At 46.0% G+C, this 24,055-nt stretch overlaps 1 protein-coding gene across 3 annotated transcripts in view; it reads right to left on the reverse strand.

Moving 5' to 3' along the window:
* Positions 1 to 19,303, reverse strand: part of TNRC6A (trinucleotide repeat containing adaptor 6A) — a 39,892-nt gene extending 20,589 nt beyond the window's left edge. For 2 of the 3 annotated variants that reach the window (XM_033166989.1, XM_033166988.1), the window contains exons 1-5: positions 19,073 to 19,303; positions 16,808 to 16,855; positions 5,828 to 5,918; positions 5,307 to 5,328; positions 586 to 957 (exon numbers count right to left, since the gene is read on the reverse strand). In XM_033166989.1, the coding sequence (XP_033022880.1) occupies positions 586 to 957; positions 5,307 to 5,328; positions 5,828 to 5,918; positions 16,808 to 16,855; positions 19,073 to 19,077 (538 nt within the window). In that variant the 5' untranslated portion in view covers positions 19,078 to 19,303. The remainder of the gene's footprint in view (positions 1 to 585; positions 958 to 5,306; positions 5,329 to 5,827; positions 5,919 to 16,807; positions 16,856 to 19,072) is intronic. The other variant, XM_033166990.1, reaches the window with a different exon arrangement.
* Between the last annotated feature and the right edge of the window lie 4,752 nt (positions 19,304 to 24,055).

Below are 24,055 nucleotides of genomic sequence, written 5' to 3' on the forward strand. Positions count from 1 at the left end.
GCTCCAGATTCATTCACCTCTCTGGTCACTCTGATAATCTGACAAAGTGCCGACAACGGCTTGCTGTCCGTGCAGACTTCTTAGCATCCAGCCTCTTATCACTCTGAGAGTAAACTGCTGGCATATAGAAAGCATGTGCCCCCATTATGCTCCTCTTCAAAATGTTAAGTCACACAATGGGTGCACCAACCTTCCTCCTACATTGAGAACAGTCCTATATTCTTAAGTTGAGAAACTCTCTAGCGATCCTCTGGTCACAAGTGTGAAGGAAGAACTGACGCCAGCAAGTGTATTCCTCCTGCCCGCTCCACTCCCCCCAAGTGTGGAAAGGCTGGTAACAAAGCTGAGGGCAGAGAGACCATGTGTTGTGCCTTGGCAGGTTCTGCAGCTGCAGTCTTGGCATGAAGCACAGGAAAAGAACACCCGGTTTCTGCAGAGTTGTGACATTTAGAAATGGGTCTTAAGGAGCATGGAAAAGAGCTGGGTTGGGCCTTCCTCCAAGGCGTCCAGCCCCCCCTGCCAGGTGAGCCAGAGAGTTTACAGGCACTTGTCCCTTTCATTGGGAGGTCTTCGCCGCCTCCTCACCTGTTTGCTTTTTGCTGCTGCTCTGCCCTTCGCCACCCGCTGCAGGTTGCTCGCTTGTTACTGGGCTCCCTTCGGACTGGCCGTTCAGCAGTTTAGATGCCGCCCCCAGGGTTGCAGCAATCCCCGGCAGTGGCTGCCCTCGCTTCAAGAGTTGCTTCTGCTCATGGTGCCGGAACCGCGGAGGGACTTCGCGAGGCGGGTAGCGAGGCAAGGACGACGATGATGACTGCTGCTGCTGCTGCTGCTGCTGACTACTGACCAAAGCCCTCTTGGCATTATTATTGCCACCAACACTGCTGGTTGCTGTGGTTGTGCCGGCAGTGGAGGTGGCAGGTAATAGCTGATTGACACTGGGCTTGGCAGGTTCCGGCACTGCACTTGCCCAAAGCAAGATGTTTGACGGAGGAGGGGGAGGTGAGAGAAGAGGGAGGAAGAGCAGATGTTAGTAAATTGCTTTAGGAGACCATTAAAAACAACAACAAATATTTATTCAACAAAACACACAATTGTTTGTTCTCAAAAAGACTTCTAAAACATAGAACTTACACAAGGGGTTTAAAAAGGCTTTAGCTGTACAGTCAATCCTCGATTTTTGAAGGGCTCTGTTTTTGAACGTTTTGGCTCCTGAACGCCAAAAACCCGGAATGTTCCTCAGAACTCAAACGTCCAACGTGGCTTCCGCTTGAGTGCAAGAAGCTCTTGAAACCAATCGGAAGCTGTGCCTCAGAACCCGAACATTTCGGAAGTCGAATGGTCTTCCGGAATGGGTTATGTTCAAATTCTGAGGTTCGACTGTATGCTTTATATACATGACAGACTAAGTGGCTTCTGCTCTTGCTGGAAAACCCTCCCCTTCCCCAGTGGCAATGGAACCACTGGGATGATGGGAATGATGGAGCACCCTAGTGGCTTAGAGTGAAGGGGTTAGGAACAGAATAAACAGCTGGCTTGAGCATCTCTGGGAAAGAGTTTGGCCTGGACAAATCTCATGGAGAAACAGGCACCAGGAGGAACTCAATGTTGGTAGTCAGAAAGGAGAAAGAAAAAGCAAAAAAGAAGGATGGAGGAAAGGCAGACTTGAGGGGTGAGCTTCATGTACAATTACCAATGTATTTCCGAGTTACTAGAGATAAGTGATTTTAATTGCCTTGTTTGTCTCCAATTCAACCCAGGCTCACACACTTGCATGCTTCAGTTAATTTTCATAAGAAAACCATTCAATTTCCCACTTCTCCTTGGAAGATTTCTTAGGACTAAACAGAAACTTTAAAGCAGTTGTGCAGCCCCTGACTTGCCTCAAAACTTAACAGCAAGGAAGATGAGCAAAGAACATGTTTTCAACAAGTATAGGCCTTGTTTGTCTTAATTTTTTAAAACTCTATAGTAGAGATTAGAAGAAGCACATCCAATGTGCTGCATAAACATCACTTGACTGCTGGAAGGGTATAGTTTTACAGGGCTAGTGAGTAGAACTCTTCTCTCAAGTCCTAACTTAGGCATGAAAACAAAACTACAGTTGCTTTAACATCTTCATTGCAGACAGGAAACAGTTTCACTAGCTGAAGAACCACCCTGCAAGTGTTGGTTTCACTCCTTTTTCTGGCACGAAGCAGGCTGCATTTAGACCTCTCTGCTTTCACCGTCACTTACAAACATAGCAGTGTACTTTCCTTTCGAGTGCCTCACTGAGCTGCCAGTCTGGGGGTGCTAAAGGGCACATGTGGCTTTCATATCACCAAGATGAGACATGCAAAACGCAAAAGTTCCAATGGAGGCCCCTGGGGAGGATGGATAGCTGCAGTTGACTCCCCTAGAGCCATGAGAAGGAACAGGAAATGAGGCAAGGTGGGGACTTTTGACAGGAAATACCTGCCCTTTCACAGATAAACAGCAATGGCTCACCAAAGCACAGTTAAGAGTGTGCAAGATTTTATGGGAGTTCTGATGTGAAAGGAAACCAACTTTAGTTTCAATAAGAAAAGGGGCACTTTCTACTACTTTATAGGAAAGCAAGTTTTGATTTAAGGAAGACGTTGACAAGCTGGAATGTGCACACAGGAGGGCAACCAAGATGATCAAGGGTCTGGAAATCAAGCCTTATGGGGAAATGTTGAAGGAGCTGGGTATGTTTACTGAGAGGAGATGTGATAGCTATCTTCAAATATCTCAAGGGCTGTCACACAACTCAAACCAAAGGCTTCAAATGACAAGAAAGGAGATCCTGATTAAACATGGGGGGGGGGACTTTCTGACAGTAAGAGGTGTTCCACAGTGGAATGGTCTCCCTCAGGAGGTTGTGGAGCAGGGGTTGGCAAGGTTTACCTTGCCTGGGCTGGTTCACTCCAGCGGAGAACCCTCCGTGGGCTGGATAGTGTGCATGCCTGCGATTTCCAGCATCTGCACTGATGCGATTTCCAGCACCGCAGAAGCAAGTCCCTGTGCCGTGCTGCACCGATTTAGTGCAGCATGTGGGGACTCGCCGAGTGGGCGGTTCGGGGCCAGTTAAACGGCCCCTGTGGGCCGCTTGTGGCCCATTGGCCTTAGGCTGCCGACCCCTGAACAAGAAGATTCTTGGGGTCCCTTCCAACTCTACAATTCTGATTCATCCATTACAACTGGAACAAACAAATGAAACATGCCACCAGGCTCCAGTAGGGTAGATTTATTTAAACCTTAAGAAAGACTAATTTAAGTGATTGTCAGAGCAATCCTAAAGATGGCAAAAGGCCGATTGAGGGTCTGCTGAAAGTAGGGTGGGTGCCACAGACCTAGCTATGGGACAGACAAGACCCCCTAAGAACATCAAGAGCCCACTAGATCATGCCAAATGGGCCCATCTAGTCCAGCATCCTGTTCTCACAGTGGCCAACCAGATGCCTATGGGAAACCTGCAAGCAGAATTTGAGAGCTAGAGCACTCTCCCCTCCTGTGGTTCCCAGAAATCGTTATTGAAAAGCATTCCTGCGCCTGCCTGTGGCTTGCAGTCTTCAATCAGGTTTCCAATTTCAAAATGTATACATACTTCCTGAACAAAATCTATACTGACTAGGCACTATAATGTTTAAAGCATTGCAGTCTGTAATTAAGCAGGACCTTAATTACAAGCCAAGAAGCAAAATCCAGAATTTGTTGCAATACTGCCCATATTAGCATTGCACTGCAAAATTATAACCACTTGAAAACAATAGTCTTTGGTTTACCCATCTGTACACATGTTAAGTAGACTAAGCAAGATCACTTACTTGCAAGCTAAAGCTGAATCCTATGCACATTTATTAAAGTAATTCCACCAAAAAGACTGACTTATATGGGATCAGATTTCTTTTTCTTTTAAACCAGGCTATTATTGCTTTTTTAAGTTAAAGAGGCACCTTTAATTCTTAAAAAAAAACAAAAAACTTTATCCAACCTGGGCACGTGTGTCTGACACCATTAACTGAAGCAAATTGGCCTATTATTCAAAATGCACCATTCTTAAGTATACAGTACTAAGTTTAGAGTGCACTGAAGCTTTTGTTTCCTAATCAATCTAAGGTGCCTAATATTTTGGAAGATACTACTCAGAGTACCCTTATGATGCCAATAGGACTCTTAGCCAGTTTCACTCATGAGAAAAGCAAAATTCAATCAAAAGAAAGGAAGCCTTTTTAAAGCCTTATAACTGCCCCCCAAATCCCTCTTTTCCTCTGTTTTGCACTTAATGCAATCTGAAACAAAACATTAGATAAAAAAAATCAATCTGTTCAACAAAAGATTTGCAGAGCAAATGTATTTGTGCAATCTGCATCTGCAGTACTATCTTGGAAATATCTCCTAACGAGAGAAATTTAAGTACAGGATACAGTTTTAACCCCCCCCCGGCCCCCCAAAAACCAAAACCAAAAGTGAGAGCCAACATAGCATGAGAATGCGTCTGCCTTTGCAATGGGACTTCTCCTTCCATTCCTCCCCTGAAGCTCCATCCACACCCAAAAAAATCTGCTCTGGAGTTTTGGGGACCCCCCAGAGAAATTTTTTGAGTGCATGGGGGGTGCAGGAGGGGAAATCAAAGAAACCAGAAGCTACAATGCACATGCAGATTTCCACTGTGCAAGCAGGTGGACATCCTTGGATGCTGTTCCAAATTTCCTGCTTTTAGACAGAATGCAGGAATTCAAAATGTGTAGCAATATCTGGTATCTAAGGAGGACCAATGGGTCTGGAGAGGGGGACTTTGCTCTCCATCCTCAAACAACTAGGAAAGGGCTTTGAATTACAAGAGTTAAGGCAGGCATCCCCAAACTCGGCCCTCCAGATGTTTTGGGACTACAACTCCCATCATCCCTAGCTAACAGGACCAGTGATCAGAGATGATGGGAATTGTAGTCCCAAAACAGCCGGAGGGCTGAGTTAATGCATAGGGTGGGGAGGGGGGAGGAATTTCTCTTCCATGCACTTTCCTCCTCTCCTATTTCAAAGCTCTTTGCTCATCTCTTCCAGCATATCCATCAGTGTTCAACAGGACAAGGGCTGGGGGAGGCTCAAAGGTGTGCGGATTCTATTATGCCCCCCTCTGGAAAGAAAAAAGATGGTGTCTCAAATAGAAAAGGCCTCATCACTAAAAAGCCAGGTCGTAGGCTTTCTCATGGAAGAATCTCCAGCCCAGCAAAGGCACATTCAAAGCCAGACAAAGAGGAATCATACCAAAGTTATGCCAAGCCAATAGCCATAAAATAACTCACCTTTGTTTTTTTGTTCAGCGGCCTGAAAAACAACAACAACAACCCAATTAATGATTATCAGAGACTTGCTTTCCCAACACTGGGCACAAAATGTCAGCTTATAGGGCATTATCAGAATGTGCATCCTTTCTCAACATAAATATGAAGCAGGGTTGTCTCCCCTCCTCCCTATAAAACTGTAGTCAGACCCCTTTAAAGTTGAAGGCTTCTCCCCCTATGTGCAAAGAACTCCCAGCATTAAAGGGTAAAGTCATCTGATAAACGTGCAATGCGAGGTTCACAAATACATAGATTTTAGGCCCATAAAAGAGCCCTAAAGCTGGATCAGATCAAAGGGCTCCTGTCCAGTCAAGCACCCTGTTTCTCACAGTGGCCAATAAGATGCTCCTGCTGTTCCATCATGACTAGTAGCCATCAAGAGTCTCCTTCTCTTCCACGCATATGTCTACTCTAAACCCATTTCAAAGCTGACAAAGTTGGTGGCCATCACAACCCACTAAGAGCCTTAGTCTCCGACTCACCTTTTTCTGAGCAGCTTCTTTCTTCTTCTTGTCGTCTTTCCTCTTTTTCCTTTCTTCCATCAACTGTTCTTCCTCCTCTTGCACCAATTCCCTGAAAAGGACAGGGCTGCAATTAGACCTCCAAAGACACATAGTCAATGTCTTCTCTGCGGGGCATGGACCCCCAATTCATTCTACTCTGGGTCTACTCTGGGTAAAACTTACTTGGATACAACCCACACTAATTTGCTAGGAATTAAAAAGTTCTGCCTACTGTACTGAAAAGCATTAAGATGTCTGTCACTCCAACTTTAATAATCCTAGCAGTATCTTCCTAGATATACCTTTTAATTCTGCAAGCACACAAAGAAATATGGAGTGCACTTTTTAGTTCAGCTTGAATTCAGACTAGAAATGCTTTTAACAAGGTGCAAGTCACGCAATATATTTTTTAATCTGGTAAGTGCTATGCTCCAATATTTGATTTCTTACACTTACTCCAAGGCAACACTAGAAAAAAGGGAAAGGGGAAACTGCTGCCCACTGAAAAAGAAGGGGCTTTCAGGGGCAAGGAAGGTCTGGAGTGCCTCACAGGCTCCCAAACCAAGGAAGGGCGGCTCAAGAAAGTGCTAGCAACTAAGCTTCACAAGCAACAAACCCTCCACTTTCCCCAAACTTAGCAACCTAATAATAATAATAATAATAATAATAATAATAATAATAATAATAATAATAATAATAAATAAATAAATAAAATAAAAAATAAAAGAGGCCATGGGGTTTGAGGGAAAGGTAGTGAAGGTAATAGAGGCCTGCAAGACGTTGAAATATTTTGAGTTCTGCCCTCACAAGAGGCATACAAGGTTGGGTGTGGAAGGGAAGGCAGACTCCAGCTTGCCCAGATAAAGGCACCACAGTGCCAAAACCACAAAACAACTTTGTAATGTATTTACAGCTCCTGCCATTCAAATTAAATAACTAATCAGTACTAAATTTTGTACCACTCAGAGGTTCGCAACTGAAAAAGCCATAACACCTCAAGAAAAAGGAATGGGACAGATCTGAAAACAAAATCGAAAATTCTTTCTAGTAGCACCTTAGAGACCAACTGAGTTTGTTCCTGGTATGAGCTTTCGTGTGCATGCACACTGCACACGAAAGCTCATACCAGGAACAAACTCAGTTGGTCTCTAAGGTGCTACTAGAAAGAATTTTCGATTTTGTTTTGACTATGGCAGACCAACACGGCTACCCACCAGATCTGAAAACAGTAAGATATGTAGATGACGCTATAACAATAACTGCCTTAAAAGTAAGGGGGAAATATGAAAATTGCGTTGAAGTGCGGTGCTCTGGTTTGCCAGAAGTGGCTTAGTCATGCTGGCCACATGACCCGGAAGCTGTACGCCGGCTCCCTCGGCCAATAAAGCGAGATGAGTGCCGCAACCCCAGAGTTGTCCGCGACCTAGAGAGGGTCATTAAGCCAAACAACAACAGGCAAGGCCAGGAAATCACTTTCTGAATTGCCGTGGGAGGCTCTCTTCCAAACCAATTCCTTCCACATGGGACTGTGCTGAAGAAGACAAAGGAAACAGACCCACCCTCAGGACACTCCACCTGCATTAATTGACAAAAGGCAGCTGCAATCACAGGGCACTGGCAGAGGGGGCTGGCTCCTTAATCCTTTCAGCTGCTTTTCTCCCCTTAAGTGAGCTAAGTCCCTTACCTCCATGAACATAGCTGGGGAAGTAGAAAGCAGCCAGAAGGGTTAAGCAGCCTTTCCACCCCACTCTGTGCTCCACTGAAGACTGCAGCCTCCAGAGGCTGCTTTTCACTAATTAGCTAGAATTGAGCAAGGTGGCACATGATTGCATGCTAGGTATAGCTTGGTCCTGGTAGGGCCAGGTGGGGACTGTGAGGGGGTTCAAGTCGCTGCCAAGTCAATATGCTCCGTGCACCAACAAAAAGGCACAGCAGACTCCGCAAGATGGCGCTAGCCTGACTCAATGGGTCTAAGCAAACAGCTTGACAATTGTTGCTTTATGAAGCCCTTCCAGCTGTAATGGAATTCTACTCCTAGTTTTATTGGCCTCATTTTGACCCACTTAAGTGCCACATGTCCTCAATTACCGCATCTTGTTGCAACCAACCAACCCCAAAGTCTCAATTTAAGGCAATTACAGGGACAGTAAATTAGACCAAAAGCAAGCATGTTTGTCCCCCTCATAATATGCTCCACTGAAAACCTTTTACAGATGTGTAGCATTTACCCAAGTAGTCAATAGATCCAAGCAATCACAATGTTATACACACACACACAAATCATGCTTGCATTACAATTCAAGTCCTCTTAAAACTTGACAGTCCAAATTGTGAGGACCCAAGGGGCTAGAGGTGTTATAAAGCAGCATGTATAAGCAGGTAGGGAGGTGATTTAATCCACAGATAATGAGGTTTGCCTGCACAAGACCACACCCAAGGATCAGCTCACACCCAGAGTTCAAAGAAGCCCAGACAACTGAATGCACACACACTATTTATACCTTTTGCATAAATCGGCTACCGTAATTAGGTGCTGAAGGGAGGTGCTGCCTATCACAGTAGTATGCAAGACAAACTAAACAAGCAATCTTTTCTTCTTCCAACTTCAGTTAAACTAGGAGCATGCATACACTCAAGATAGACTTGAAAGAGATCTGGGAATTTTGAAAACTGCACAATATGCTACCAACTGTAACTGCCACAAAAGATTCAATACTTTCTAGGTTTTATACCACACAGTCCACTGAGCGTAAGACGAAAAACTTTACAGCAATCCTAAAACTTTACAGCAATCCTAAAACTTTAATTCCTGAGTGTCATAGCTGAGTGGGGACTGGAACCCTGGCCTCCCAGGTTCTGGTTCGGCACTCTAACCACTACATCATACTGCCTCTCACCTGATACTTAGGCAGTATCAATATTCAGGCAACACTGACATCAGAAAAGGTGCCTATGCCTCTTTTCTGCACTGTAGGCATCTATCCAGACATGTGTTTAAATGTTTTTAGCTGCAGTTGATTTTAATTATATTTATATTTTAAAATACCTGTTTTTAACTGTCTTGTATTGGTCATTTAAATATCAGTTATAAACCTCTTAGAGTAGGGGCGCCCAAACTTTTTTCAAAGAGGGCCAGATTTGATGAAGTGAACATGTGTGAGGGCCGACCAAAGTTGTTGAGCTTTTTTTTAGGATTGAAGTTGCTTTTTCTTTTTACCCCAGGACGTATACTGCCAAATTGAGCCCCCAAAATGGACTTTGGACATGTCTGCTTTAGGAGAACCTTTTGTGCCCATGGAATTTAAGCAGAGCAGCTGTGTGAGGATGCTTTCCTGTCTCCCCTTAGGGATCTTGCCTGACAAACAGATGGAGATGGACAAGCACATGCCTGTCTTGGAGGTTCTATTTACAATCAAGCCGTATATAACTTTTGTTAAATATTTAAAACAGCATGTCCTTTGCACTTCTAGAGAATGAATCACAGAAGAAAATCAAAGGCGGGAGGGTAGCCTTTGGTAGGTATCAAAAGCCCAGCCAGTTATTATTATCTTATCAAGAAGGCTATCACAAAGTGTCTGTCAAATGCTTTGCTTAAAGTGAGATATACTACAGGCATATCCCCATCTCTCTGCCTTGCTCAGATTTAACTTGCACAATTTCAATCAGCTTGCCTTCGACTGCATATGGTCAAAATATCGCAAGTTTAATACACATAAGATGCAAACATGCTGTACAAACTTTTCCCCTGGATACCTCTGAGCTCTATTTCACCTTTGAATACCCTTTGTATGTTTAAGCACCCAGGCAGTCTGTTTACAAAGGCTCAACAGGCAATTTCATTCACAAACATTAGAGTGTCAAGCAGAAGCCAACCTTCCAAAGAATCAGTTACATTCGGTTTAAGAACAAAAGGGGAAATCAAAGAGCTGAACCAGACATCCGCCTGTGCTAGATTCCAGGCCTTAAGGCAGCTGCCTCACACAAATTATGTGCCTTTTGCTTGGTGCATTTATGGAATACCCATCTTAGAAATGCAACTAATGATTAGTTCAAAGCTTTGAGGTCAAGACGACAAAACCTTTAAGTAAACATTAATCACCTCTGGCTCAAGGACTCCCGCAAATCAGCAATGGAGTTGAGCAAACTATCCATACACAGTCAACTCATTCACAGCACTCTTACTTTGGGGGCAAGCGAATGACTTGCATTGGAACTCAAGGTACCCAGAAGAAGGGAAGCCAGAAACTCTGCAAGAGTTATGGGCAAGCAGCAGTGGCAATCAAGTTGGAAGGTGGGGTAAGCCATCATCCGAATAAAATAATAATAATAATAATAATGGATGTTGCAGTGTTGCTCTTGACTCAAGCAGTATGCAAGCACTGGAAGGGGTTAAATGGAGCTGCTTGCACAGCCCCTTCTGACTCATTACAACTTCCGATGGTGAACCTCCAAATACTTGGAAGTCATTTATAGCATCTACTTAGGCCAAGTCCTTGAAGGTTCCTGAACACTGCCTGTGCTGGCTGCTAGGGAGATAAAGAGGCCACCAAATCCACCTGCACATCGCTACCTGGCAGCCCGGCTGACCTCGAGGCCTGTCCTTCAATAAACTGGAAATATTAATTTATGTTGTTGTAATTTTGCCTGTTGACTTTATAACAGAATTGTTTGGATGTTTATTGGTCCTGTTTATATGATTTTGTAATTTCTGCATGTTGTTTTTCTCTGTTTGTTTTTATTACTTTCCCCCCACTCTGGGATTGAAAACATTCAATGAAGAGTGGGGCTATAAATACTGTAAATAAACAATAAATATTTTAAATTCTTTTATGAGAAGGACGGCACACCAACTGTTTTGGCAGCAGTCCTATAAGCAGATTACGACCTGGCAGGTAAAGGTAAAGGGACCCCTGACCATTAGGTTCAGTCGCGGACGACTTTTGGGTTGCAGCGCTCATCTTGCTTTACTGGCAGAGGGAGCTGGTGTACAGCTTCCAGGTCACGTGGCCGGCATGACTAAGCTGCTTCTGGCGAACCAGAGCAACGCACGGAAACGCCTTTTACCTTCCCCCCGGAGCGGTACCTATTTATCTACTTGCACTTTGACTTGCTTTTGAACTGCTAGGTTGGCAGGAGCAGGGACCGAGCAACGGGAACTCAACCCGTTGCAGGGATTCAAACCACCGACTTTCTGATCAGCAAGCCCTAGACTCAGTGGTTTAACACACAGCGCCACCCGCGTCCACTTGCACAGATGGACTTTCCCCCTCTCCCCACATACACCATCTCCAAATCTACTAAAGAGTCTTGGGGAACCCCAGAAAAGATTTTGTGACATCCCAATGCACAAGCTGAAACCCTTGTGCTGACGGAATGTGTTACTCAGAGCTACTTTGGATGCAACCCAAAATAAATCAGCTGTGGGTTGCATTCCCAACAGATCTCTGCACTAACTGCTGCAGGCCAAGTTTCCACTGTCCTGTAAACCTCCTGTAAACCTACCCCAGGCATTTCAGTCATTAAGAGAGACTCTATTATATGTACTGCTATCTTGTACAGTGCGGAAGATTGAGATGTAAAATCAGGCCTTCTCAGTAGCAGCTCCTAGACCGTCAGATCACACAGGGCAGTAAGTTCCACAAGTCTGTTTTATTTTGCATGCTTAAGCCAAGGTCAAAACAGCTCTTCTTTTTTATGTTTCACAGCTGTTTGCGATTTGTGTGTGCCCACATCCCTGCTGTGATTTACAGTTTCAAAAGGGTAAAAAAGTAAGGTATAAATGATCTTACGAAATAAAACAGTGTGGAGGGTTTATGCCAGATAGGTATGTCCAATGGGGTTTCCATGTCAAGTTAGATGGCGAAGAAACATCTATTAAATTGACGGGAGGGGGGACAATTTCCTGAAGGTTCAACATACAAGTCAGTAATTTTGCCCCAAACAGAGTACACAAGCACAATTGTTGAGCCACCACCTTAACAGCATCTTTTGCCAAGGGAGTTCATTCAGATCCTTAAAGAAGGAAAATCATTAGTTTTCTCTGAAGCCAATGTGCCTTCAGAGGGCATAACATATTGCAAGATCTGACTAGAGCTGGGGGATAAATCATCCAAAACCGCTTTGAAGTTCACATCCTAATAATTGTTTCATAATATTTGAGCTGACAATATATTTCAAATCACAATGTGTGTAAGGGCTAGGCGATATCTGGTTTTCAACATCTTGATAACTCACCAGCTAAACCTTGTGATAACTTACCATCTAAATGCTGCAATGTTATCGCCAGCTGAACCTCACAACATCACCAGCTAAACATTGCAATATACCACAATGTCTGAAATAAGGATGGAACTATACAGAGGCAAACACAATACCCTGGCAACTTCCACTACTAAAACAGATAAACAAAAATACAGTGGTACCTCTGGTTACGTACTTAATTCGTTCTGGAGGTCTGTTCTTAACCTGAAACTGTTCTTAACCTGAAGCACCACATTAGCTAATGGGACCTCCCGCTGCACCGCCAGAGCACAATTTCTGTTCTTATCCTGAAGCAAAGCTCTTAACCTGAAGCGTTATTTCTGGGTTAGCGGAGTATGTAACCTGAAGCGTATGTAACCCGAGGTACCACTGTATTACCAATCATCACACACTCAGTTTCATCAGCAGGCAAGCCAAAATGCATCCCCATTGCATTGGTTTTGGGCTTGGCTACCAAATGGTGCTATTCAGGACAATCCAAAGTACAGTGATGAGTCATAGTGAATAGAAATAATCTGGGCCTGCCACACTGCCAGCAGGCCTGCTAGGAGGCAGCAGCGGCAGAAACCGCTTGCCATGATTGCTGTACGTATCAGCAGTAGCGGTGACAACCTGCAAGGCCTGGCAGTGGCAGCACAATCAGTGGTGGCCTGCAAGTCCTCTTGGAGGCCAGGAGCTGGCGGCAGTAGCAGTAGCAGCCTGCGAGGCCTTGCAACGGCAGCAGAGACAGTGGCGGCCTGAAAGGCCTTGCGGTGGTGATAGTGACAGCAGTAGCAGCTGCGGCCTGTGAGGACTCACGGCAGCGATGGGAGGCAGCAGCAGTAGAGGCGGCCTGCGAAGACTCACAGCAGTGACGGGAGGTGGCGGTAGTAGGGATGGTGGTGTGCAAGGCTTCATGGCAGTGATAGAAAACAGCAGCAGCAGCAGTGGACTGCAAGGCGTTGCAGTAGCAACAGGATTTGGCAGCAGAAATGGCGATGGCCTGCAAGTCCTCATGGCAGAGGCCTGTGGGGACTTGTGGCAGTGAAAGGAGGCGACAACAGTAGCAGCATCCTGCGAGGCCTTGCAGCGGTGACAGAACATGGTGGCAATAGTAGTGGCAGCCTGTGAGGCCTTGTGGCAACACAGGCAGTGGGGCTTGCGAGGCCTCCTCTGTGGTGGCAAGAAGTGGCAACAGTCTGCAAGTCCTCCTGGTAGTAGCTGGAGGCGGTGGCAGAAGCTGTGGCAACCTGCAGGCCACCTCTGCTTCTGCCACAGTCTCCTGCTGCCACAACAAGGTCTTGCAGTCCACCACTATGGCTACTACCATGACAAGGCCTTCCAGGCTGTTGACACTTTTGCTACTGCCACAAGGCCTTGCAAGCCACCACTACTACTGCTGCCACCACAAGGCCTTGCAGGCTGCCACCGCTTCTGCCACCATGGCCCACTACTGTGGCAAGGCTTCACAGGCTGATTACTGTGCCACTGTTGCCAGGCTGCCGCTGCTTTTGCCCCCCTCCCCCCAATTGTCGATTCTGCCGCCGCCAGGCTGATGCTGCTTTGGCTGCCTAGTAGGCCTGCTGGCAGTGTGGCAGTCCCAGATTATTTCTATTCACTATGACTCATTGCTGTACTTTGGATTGTCCTGAATAGCACCATTTGGTAGCCAGGCCCAAAACCAAAAGTCCTGTTGGGATGCATTTTACCATGCCTGCTGATGAAGCTGAGTGTGTGATGATTGATAATGTCATTTATCCATTTTAGACCCCTAAGTAGTAGCAGTTCCCAGGACATTGTGCTGTTCTCCTCTGCAGAGTTCCTTCCTTATTTCAGATATTGTGATATATTGAAATATCAAGATGTTTAGCTGGTGATATATTGCAATAGTGAAAACAAGCTATCGCCCAGCTCTAGATCTGACCACATGCTTTGAAACGCTGCTCAGTGATTAGTTTCATTAAGATTCCTGGCTGTCTATGATGAACCACTCCACAGCATGAGTAGTGCTGTAGGCAGCAGCAATTGGCTCAGGAAGGAGACTCAGACCATTATTGAACACTCTGAAAATTTGTTACAGAGCCCCCTTGCATGAGCTCCGAACCTCTGGCCAGATAGCTTATGTCACATGTTAGCCGCTTTGAGACTCCTTCGGGTAGTGAAAAGCGGGATATCAAATCCAAACTCTTCTTCTTCTTCTTCTTCTAAACATCCTCACCACAAATGCAACATTTATTATATTGTTTTTATGCAGCAAGGTGGTGATTGTTTTAAGGAAAGTTCATGTCCTTTATTCAGTTTCACTTCTAAACCCCAATAGGGGTGTAGCAGCACAGGTTATGCTTCGATGGCATTAAGTTCTAATGCTAGTCAGCATTTCCTCTGTTGCAATTATTTATTTAGCATCAGAGATGCCAGGTTGGATGATTTCAGTGCAAGCAGTACAATCATTTCAAATTTACCCTAGCTGCACACGCGCACAGATTAGAGGGGTAAAAATGATACTGCAATTAAACCACTCTCTGCCAGTGAGGTGTAAGGCCCCTGACCATTCATTTGCTTGATAGGAGTCCCATGCCACCCTATTAAAAATCCTCCCACTGCCAGTTTCACTTTAAACACGCCTGCAGCAAGAAATTTGACCAAGAAAACTACACCTGTGTTCACACTGACAAAGGCATCCTTGGAGAGTTCAGGGTTTTTACCCTTGCTTCTCTACCTGCTTCATGGCAAGAATCATGTGAGCAAAGTACTTTGCATAAATCAAGAGTTCTCAACTGTTTTCTTTTCTAGGACAGAAAAGGGGGCCCTTCCTTCCAAGGTGAAAAGAGACGGGAAGGAATTGGGGAGGACAGGGCCCTTTCTGGTAGCATTTGCAGGTGAGTGTTTCAACTGGGAGCATGCTTTTCTTCAAAAGCAGAAGTACAAACACCTCCCTTGAAACGGAGTACGTATATTCCTTCTTATTTACTCGTCACTTGTGACAATGCAAGGTTGAATGCTTTCATTATAACTCTTGTTCATTTTCATGCTGTTATTGTATATGGGTTTTATTGTTGAAGTATTTATTTTATTTTAGTGAACTTGGGAAAAGCTCCAAGCAGCCATTAAACATCAGTTCAGCCCTGGATTACAAAATGCAGCAAGAATTGGAACTTTTCACCTCCCAGTATTACAGCGACCAACTAGTACTGAAATATGAATGGCAGCTGGAAACTGTTGCGAGTAGAGAGGGCCATAGCTCAGTGATGGCACATATGTTTGTGCATGCAGAAATCCCCAGATTCAATCCTTGGCAGCAACTCCAGGTGGAGCTTGCAGAAACTCCTGCTTAAAACCTTGCAGAGCCACTGTCAGTCCATGGTCCAATGATTGGCCCTTGACGTTTTATGCGCCCCTCCCTGCAATGTCTCCCCCAAAGCCTGGTGTCTCACTTAGCTGCCTTTGGGAAGGCAGCACCAAGGGCTGGGGTCAACTTTTGGCATCACCAACCCCTGCCTCACAACAAGGCGGCATGCGGTCCATGGGTTCCATGTTGAAGTACATTTGTGGCCCACTTGGTATGAAAAGTTGGGCTTGCCTGGTGGAAGCCATACCAAACTAGATGGGCCCAGTGGTCTGACTTGGTCTAAGACTGCTTCCTATTTTTCTAAGAATTAAATGACAATGTTCAGTAGATTAACAATAAACTACTCTTCTTGACTTTCTATTGATGTGCAGAACTATCAGTTACTATACTATACATTAAAAAACCAAAACCAAGGCAAGATGTCGTAGCCTTGATTTCTGCTCTGTAAACTCAGTCAGGGTTTTTCAGGATGTCTTGTTTTGAATTGTATAAATCTTGCCAGATACAGTTTTCATTTTTCAACCTTTGGGTGTATGCTCGGGAGGCAGTTATAGCTGAAATGGGGTATACTGTAGAGACATTTAAAATACCAGTAATTAACTTCCTGACTATTGGTTAAGGTCAAGTTGTGGCCAGTTAAGGGGGGGCACAAAGATAAAAAGTAACGAGTTATCAAACACAGAGAGCGGCAAGGGGAGGGGGTCTGGGTGGGGCTAGACATCATTATTTAACCATCTGTAGATGGCTTAACTGTAAAAAGTGTATAAAAAAGAGAAATATGCAATACATTTATTTTTTAAAAGTTAATAGGTGTTTTTGTTTTCAAAAAAATTCAGAATGTAATTAAAATCAGTAGTTAAGCTAAAATTACTAAATAAAACACAGGTCAACTTTTAACGTATTTGAGTAGGCATCCCTTACTACTGTAGTAATGGGAACTTTCAAATTTCCCTGGCTATTAGCAAGCAGCTACTTCTCACACTCCTTAATACAGCACATAGAAAGGAACAAATGTTTATTTCACAAGATGTGGCTTGTGTTGAGTTCAAGGCCAGCGATGATTTCCAGCCAATAAAAATCCATTTGGCTAGGCAAGGATGAAAAACACACACAGCAAACAAACCCTGCATTCATTTTTGCTCTTGCTTGCTTCTGGCAACAGTTTAAATGTAGCAAAAGAAAATATGTTCGGCAAGATATTTAAAGAAGTGGAGGACACTGCTTCACAAAGGACCTCTCTGCTCAATTACATTTTATAAGGAAGCTTCACCACATTTCTTTAAAACAAATCACGCAAACTGTCAATTGTCTAAGCTCCCAATTCCTACATGCCCTTCAGGTCATTCTCTGCCCTTTTATTTCTGACTTACCTGCTTAGTTTTCTTTCGACTTCTTTGGTAGCTTTAGCTTCCAACACTCTGAAAAAGAACACACATATCTCCATCAAGAAAGAAAGCCCAGGCAGTAACAAATCAGAGGTACAAATACAGGCATACTTGTCTGACAAATGGTTAAAGGATTGTTTTATTGTGCACAGTTAAATGAGGAATGAATATGCAATGAATAAAAATACACATATGCTCTAGCTGATTGAGAAAAGCAGTGAACATGAACACACACGATGGTGCAAGAGAAGCAAGAGTTCAGCAGCTGAAAACCCTCATCAGTCCCGTTCTGAACACAACATGTATTTCTGGCACCAACAGGAGGACAGCCATGTCAACCGCTTGCAAGAAAACCCAAGGAAGGAGCTTTGTGGCACCTTTAAAACCAACACATTTAAAACTGCTGAAGTTATTGTAGGCAACGACCCATTTCATCAGATGCACTAATGTGAAGGTGCAGGTGAAAGATAAGCGAGGCCCACAAAAACAGCTAACAGGATAGACTCCGATAGCACCAGACACAAAGCTGGAATGCATTGAGAAGCCCTGCCCCAAAGATGGTAAAACTATACAGCTCAGCACCAGCTTTTAAGATTAGCAAACAGAAAGTCTATTAATAATATAGCTTCAGAACAGAAGTTACTATTGCTTGATGTGCTCCACAAGAACATTCACTGCATGCAGGGTACACCATACTTGCAACACTCTGCCCTAGGTGGGACTGAGGCCTAGGCACCAAACATGGAGCCACAACATTAAGTGCTCTAAATATGTCCCAAAAGGGATTTGAATCTATGGCTGAGTTGGAAACATGCTGTAACTTCCCACCCTCTGGGCTCAGAGCAAAGGAATTACTGTATAGGTGGATTAATGGTTCGGCCAGATTCTACCTGCAACAGAACACGGTGACATACTTACTTGTATCAGCTGTTTTGTTAAAGACGCAGCTGCTACTGTATACAAATGTGTGCCCAACAAATGGGTGGGGTGGCATTTTCATACCTCACCAGTGTTCATTCAATTAAAATAAGGAGGGTTTTTTTTCCAAAACATACAGGTGAAACTTGAAAAATTAGAATATCGTGGGAAAGTCCATTTATGTAAGCAATTGTTTTTATTAGCTACTGGAGTTTAATACTGTATATGAGATAGACCCATGACATGCAAAGCGAGATATGTCAAGCCTTTATTTGTTATAGTTGTGATGATTATGGCTGATGAAAACCCCAAAGCTGAAATTATTAATTTGGGGTTCTATCTCATATATTAGTTTCACCTTTTAAGTTGAATTACTGAAAGAAATGAACCTTTCCACGATATTCTAATTTTTCGAGTTTCACCTGTAAGTGGATGGTGCCGGCAGCTAAAGAGGTAAAAGCACAGCATCTTCTACTCTATCGAGGCCCTTCAACGCTGCTCACCCTGCAGGGATCTACAGAGGGCATCCTAAGGGTACAGCCACTGTCAGGCCAACAGGGTGGCACAGACTTTTATGCTATTTGTTACAACAGGGGCACCCCTGTTCTCCATCTAAGAATGCACCATAGGGAGCTTGACTGAAAGCACCTCCTCTACCCATGCACCCCTTTAGTTCTATTTAGATTCTATTTTTGGGGTGGGGAAGGCATCATTTCTTTTCATCTGGGCAAATCTAGGGATAGCAGGCTGCACCCCAGCCTCATTGCAAGTATTCCTCATTTGGCATAAGGGCACCCACCGCCTCCTGTCTGCAATGAGGCTGCCCGCGCTGCACTCCTCCTCTCGCGCCATCCTCTGCTGCGGGGCGGCGCGGGGAGGGGAGGGGGGCGAGCGAAATTTCCGCTTCCTCGCAGCGGCCCCCTCTCACCCTTTCTTGCATTTGCAGGATAAGTAAACAGAAGAGGGGGAGACTCTCTCTTTCTCTTTCCCCCACTCTCTCTTTCCTCTCCTCCCCCGGGCGCCATGCACCGCTTTGCAGCCTTCCCGGGGCGAAGGCGCACGCAAAGCGCGGGCACGGGGCGGCGGCGGGGCGCGCGTTTCTCTCTCTCTCTCTCTCTCTCTCTCGGGCAGCTCGGTGTAAGGCGGAGCGCTGGCGCAGCAGCAAAAGGGGGGGGGAGAGAATCCGGCCCGGCCCTCGCGCGCCATGTTTAGTGAGGGGCTTTTTTTTTTTAAGGTGCTGGGGAGATATATCTGAGAGGAAAATTTTGTCCCGGCTCCACCTTGTCCTGCAAACGACACCCCCCAACCCGGATCACGGCGCCCCCTCCTCACCGCATGTGCTTTGGGGGGGGCGGCGGGGGTGTCGCCTGCTCCGCCTCTTATTCCGGGCGCCCCGGTCTTGGGGTCCCCGGCAGGGTGGCCTCGGCTGCCTCCTGCTGCTGCTGCCGCTGCTTCTTCTCCACCCGGGTCGGCCGCCTCCGCCTCCGCCTCTTCTTCTTCTCCCCCCTCCCAGCCGCCGCCATTTCCAGCCTCCCTCACGGAGGAGACTCCCCAGCAGCCCCGTCGCCGCCCCGCCCCGGAAGAGGACGCCCCGCCTCCCTCCCCGCCGGTGGGAAGCACTTCCGGGGGGGGGGCTCCCGTCGCCGCCAACATGGCGCCCTAGCAACGGGCGGGAGAGGGTGGGAGGTCGAATTGGCGCGGCGGATCCGCCGTGGAACGAAGCGTTAGAAAAATAATGTGGTGGAAGAAGGGGCAAGAGAGTCCCCTCCGTGGATGTAGGGAAGCGGCTTATTCATCAGCTCAGTTGCTGCATTTATTATAGCCCGCCTCTTTTCTTCTAAGGAGCGCTAGGTGGCGCGCACGCTTCCCCTCCCCGCACTCCATTTTATCCACATAACGACCCTGCGAGGTAGGCTTGGGTCCATCTCGCTCAATATTGCCTACACGGACCGGTAGCTGCTCTCCAGGGTTTCACGCAGGAATCTCTCTCAGCCCTAACTGGCGATGCCTCGGGAGACAGAGCCGGGGACCTTCTGCATGCAAAGCACGTGCTCTACCCGTGAGCAATGGCCCTTCCCTGGTAATGTGGCCTTCCTGCCATCTCCCATAGATGTCCCTTTAACGCCACAGTTGTGCCATAGCTGTCAACTTTTTCCTTTTCTTGCCAGGAATCCTATTTGGAATTAGGGAAAATTTGACAGCCATGAGTTGTGCTCTTTTAGCTGTCTCATCAGCCCCCCCCCCCACTCCACCCTCCGCAGCTTGTGGCTGTGCCTTCAGTATTTCACTTTTTATAACCTACCTACCTCTTTAATGTCTACCCATGGCATCCTACCCAACTGTTGCTTGAGCTATGTGAACTTGGCCTTCCATGATGTACACTTGACTCTGTCTTTCTGTCACAAATCCCAAGATGACACGGTCACTTTCCCTTGAGGTTCCTGCCACTTCCACTCTTTCCAACAGTTCTTCCCTGTTGGTCAAGATTAGGTCAAGGGTAGCAACTGCCCTCCCCCCCCCTCCTTCACCTAAGAGAATAAGAGATGGCACCTCTGGCTAAGTTAAACTGACTCTCTGCTGCCTGCCCCATTAATTAGCTACTCTGTTGCCCATAAGCCTGCCAGAGATATGGCATCTTATCAGCATTTCCCTCATGTCACTCTGATGCTTTGTTTCTAACAACTTAAGGAGTTCTAGGAAATCAAATTTCTTTGTGGATGTTTTTTGTGCTATTCAGAAGTACAATTTATGTTCTGAGCAATTACAACTGTTAAGTGCAATTAGCTTTGTCGTTTATATCAGCCTTCATGATCCTGATGTCCTCCAGATGTTTTAGACTACAACTCCCATCGGCTCCAGCCAGTCTCAGAATGTGTTTTAGTCCTGCAGCTGTCCTGTGAAAGTTATGAGGTTGGGCTATGAGAGACGGAGAGAAATAGAGAAACTATTTTGCACAAGGTCTGTCAGTGAGCTTCATAGCCAAGGAGGGATTTCTGCTCGCAGTGGGTTTCCCTTATCTGAGACCAAGGGCTCCTCCAGACTTCCTGTTTACTGAGCATTCATCTTGATTTGCTTACAGAAGGCTTATGCAGAAGTTACATGATGGCCAGTCTTTACTGAGCATCCACTCTGATTTATTTATGGGACAGTTATACGACAATGAGCATTTGTCCTGATTTGTTTCCTGTTGATCATTAGTTCATCCAACACTTTTCTTGTCACTTTCCAAACTGCAAAAAGTTCATTTTTAAATTTGTTTTGCTAGGAATTTTTAAATTTGTATTTTAATCTGTATTTTAAATTGATTGTTTTTATGTTTTGTTGTGATTTTAATTAGTGTTAGCTGCCCTGAGCCTGGTTTTTGACTGGGAAGGGCGGGGTATAAATAAAATTTATTATTATTATTATTAGGGCAACAGAGCACTTTAATCTCCTTTAATTGCACAAACCTAAAATTCCGGTATGCACTTTGAACCCTCCTCCAAGTTAGTGACAGGCCGGAGGCATCCCAACAACTGAGCTGTCCTTGAGTTCCTTTGCAAGCTGCTAACAGGTCATGGTCTGGATCTGACCTTAGATCCCTTTGAAATCAATATGACTTAAATTAATTCATTACTATATTTGCTCATTGATTTCAGTGAAGTTCAATAACAGCCTGGATAAAAGAATCTAATAAGGAATAACCACAGCATGAGGCCACCAGTCAAATGTGTATTCCTCAGCCTATCTATCTCCAGTTACAGTACAACTTTGCTCTTATGCTCCACAGTCAGAGAGATCACATAATTCCTGCCATCACAAGCTTGATTTATTTTGAGTCAAGACACAAAAGCAGCATTTAAATACAAAAGACTCGCAGGATTCACAGAACACTTGAAGCATAACAATCAAAGCATTGCCCCCCCTTCCTTTATCTTCCTGTGTCTGCAATTTGTAGTCAAGGCTTCAGAGAAAACCTCACTAGGGGGAAATCAAGGGAATGGGGTGAATTTCCTGTGGCCTTTGTCTAGCATCTTAAGGAGAGGAGAATGGAAAAACCATGAGCAAACCGATAGTTTTTGGAAACATAGTTGATTTGTGTCTAAATTAGTTGTATGGCAACTGGAGTTCTTGATGCACAACACAGTGGGCGTAATTTTAACACGAGGTTTGTCTTGCCCCTGATCCATTCAGAGAATGTTCAAATTGGAGTCCAGCGGGTGATTCATCGTGTACACCAAATCCTGCCCATATTTGGTTGAGGCCAAGAAGAGAAAGCTGAAGAAAGCACGGGGCACGGGCAATGAATTGAAGCCTGGTCCTTGGTCCTGGAGTCTCTCTCTCTCTCTCTCTCTCTCTCTCTCTCTCTCTCTCTCTCTCTCTCTCAGAAAAGAGAAGAAGCAGAATATCATGCCAGTCCTTTGATTAAACTAATCTTGGTTGAGTTCTGTGAACTCAGGAGTCAATCCCACTACTTTTGAGTGATGCTTCTGGTTGAGTCAGTCTGGATCAGGCTGAGCACCTATTTATTTTTTGAGCTGCTGTCAAAACAGCTGCTGAAGCAAAACAAAAAGGAAGCTAAGCCTGGGATGAACCTGTGGGTTTCTGGTTCATTTCCAAACTGATCACCATTGCACAGGAGAAGAGCCCAAGTAGGGCTGATGAAATGAGAAGGGGATCCAAACTCCAGGTGATGTGGGGGGCTGAAAGCAGGAGGGGGCCCCCTGCTGTTTAACTCTTTTCCCATCTACTGTTAAGTCAAATCAAAATTGCTTTTCTCCCCAATTGGGAGAAAGGCGCAGGGTCGGGGGGGGGGCGTGGAGCAGCTGGGAGGGCCAGTATTGAGTGGGCAAAAGGGATAGGGTTAAGTAGCCCTGCTCCTGACATAAAGACCTAAGAGGAGGCTGCTGGATCAGGCCAATGGCCCAAGTAGTTCAGCATCCTGTTCTCACAGTGGCTGGCCAGAAGCTTGTGGGAAGCCTGCAAGCTGGAGATGAGGGCAATGCTCTACTCTCAATTTCATACTCTCTCCATGCATAGCCAGGCCCTCCATTTCCTGCAGTGTTTGTGAGGACATCTTATACAGCCACACAAAAACATATTTCTCCAAATTAGTGACATGCACTACCTTTGGACAGCTGTTTCTCCAAAAACAGATTTGATTCAATTTATTCAGATTTTATCCAGACGTAATGGATGGATTCATTCAGCCTTCCCCAAGCTGGTGCCCCCCAGAGGCTTTGGACGGTAACTCTTGATGAGGCTCACAATCCAAAACATGAATGGACACCAGCTTAGGGAAGGCTGGATTGATCAGTTAAAATTCATAGCATTAGTCAACTAGACTTCCCTTAATCAGGCGGCTGCCTTGTCTGGGTGATATTCCCAGGCTGCAGGTGAGGTGTGTGTGCATGTGCTCTTGCTCTTCCCCCGCAATGTCCACCCTCCTCCATGCTGCTCCTGTCCACTCCTGACTAGCCATTTTGCCCATAAAAACAAAGGCTGCTTTTGAAATGGATGCCTGGCCTGGCAACTTGCCAACCTGTAATAGGAGACAAAGGAGCAGAATACAAATGGGGGGAGCTGGGAAGCACAGGCAAGAAGCACCGCAGAAGGGAATGCAGGTTTCCATGGAGACCAAGGCGGCCCAGCCGGCAGGGGCGGGGGAGAAGGAGGAGGAGGAGAACCTGTGCGCTCCAGTTGGGCTCAGCACCGCCATCTGCAAGCCGAGGAATGTTGGCACGGAGCCGAAGTGCAGCACTGGCGGCTCCTTGAGGAGGATGGGCACCCGGAGTGGCTGCCCAGGGGAGGGTGTCCTGTTGATCATCATGGCAGGTGGTAGAACCTCCATGCACGGGGCAGACTACCACCGAAGAGCATTTGCCAAGCACAAACGAGGGGAATGGTGATCGCTGTTGTGCCCTCCACATGGGCTTCCCCCAAAGCTTCTGGCTGACCGCTGTTGGGAACTGGATACAGGGGCAGGGCCGTCTTAAGCATATCCGGCGCCGTGGTGCAAAGATCCCTCCGGCGCCGGCGCCCCCCCCCCCGTTTCCCAGAATTGTCAACCTTTTTTAGGCGGGGAACCCCCAAAGTTGTTGACCATTTTTAGGAAAGGTTCCCCACGGGGATGCATAGCGTGCAACGTGCATGTCCAAATGGTGAGAAAGGGTGGGGGTGGGGGGTGGGGGGTGGGAGAGGAATACTTCTGGAGCTGTTCCTCTCCTGGCCTCCCCACAACTCTCATGCAGAACCCTCCAAGCTCCTCCCCGCCTCGACTGTCGCTTCCCAGTTGTGGCGGGACGGAGGCGCTCCTCTTGCTCGCTCTCTGCAGCC

This window comes from Lacerta agilis, chromosome 13 (genome assembly GCF_009819535.1).
Source record: "Lacerta agilis isolate rLacAgi1 chromosome 13, rLacAgi1.pri, whole genome shotgun sequence".
Lineage (NCBI taxonomy): Eukaryota > Metazoa > Chordata > Lepidosauria > Squamata > Lacertidae > Lacerta > Lacerta agilis.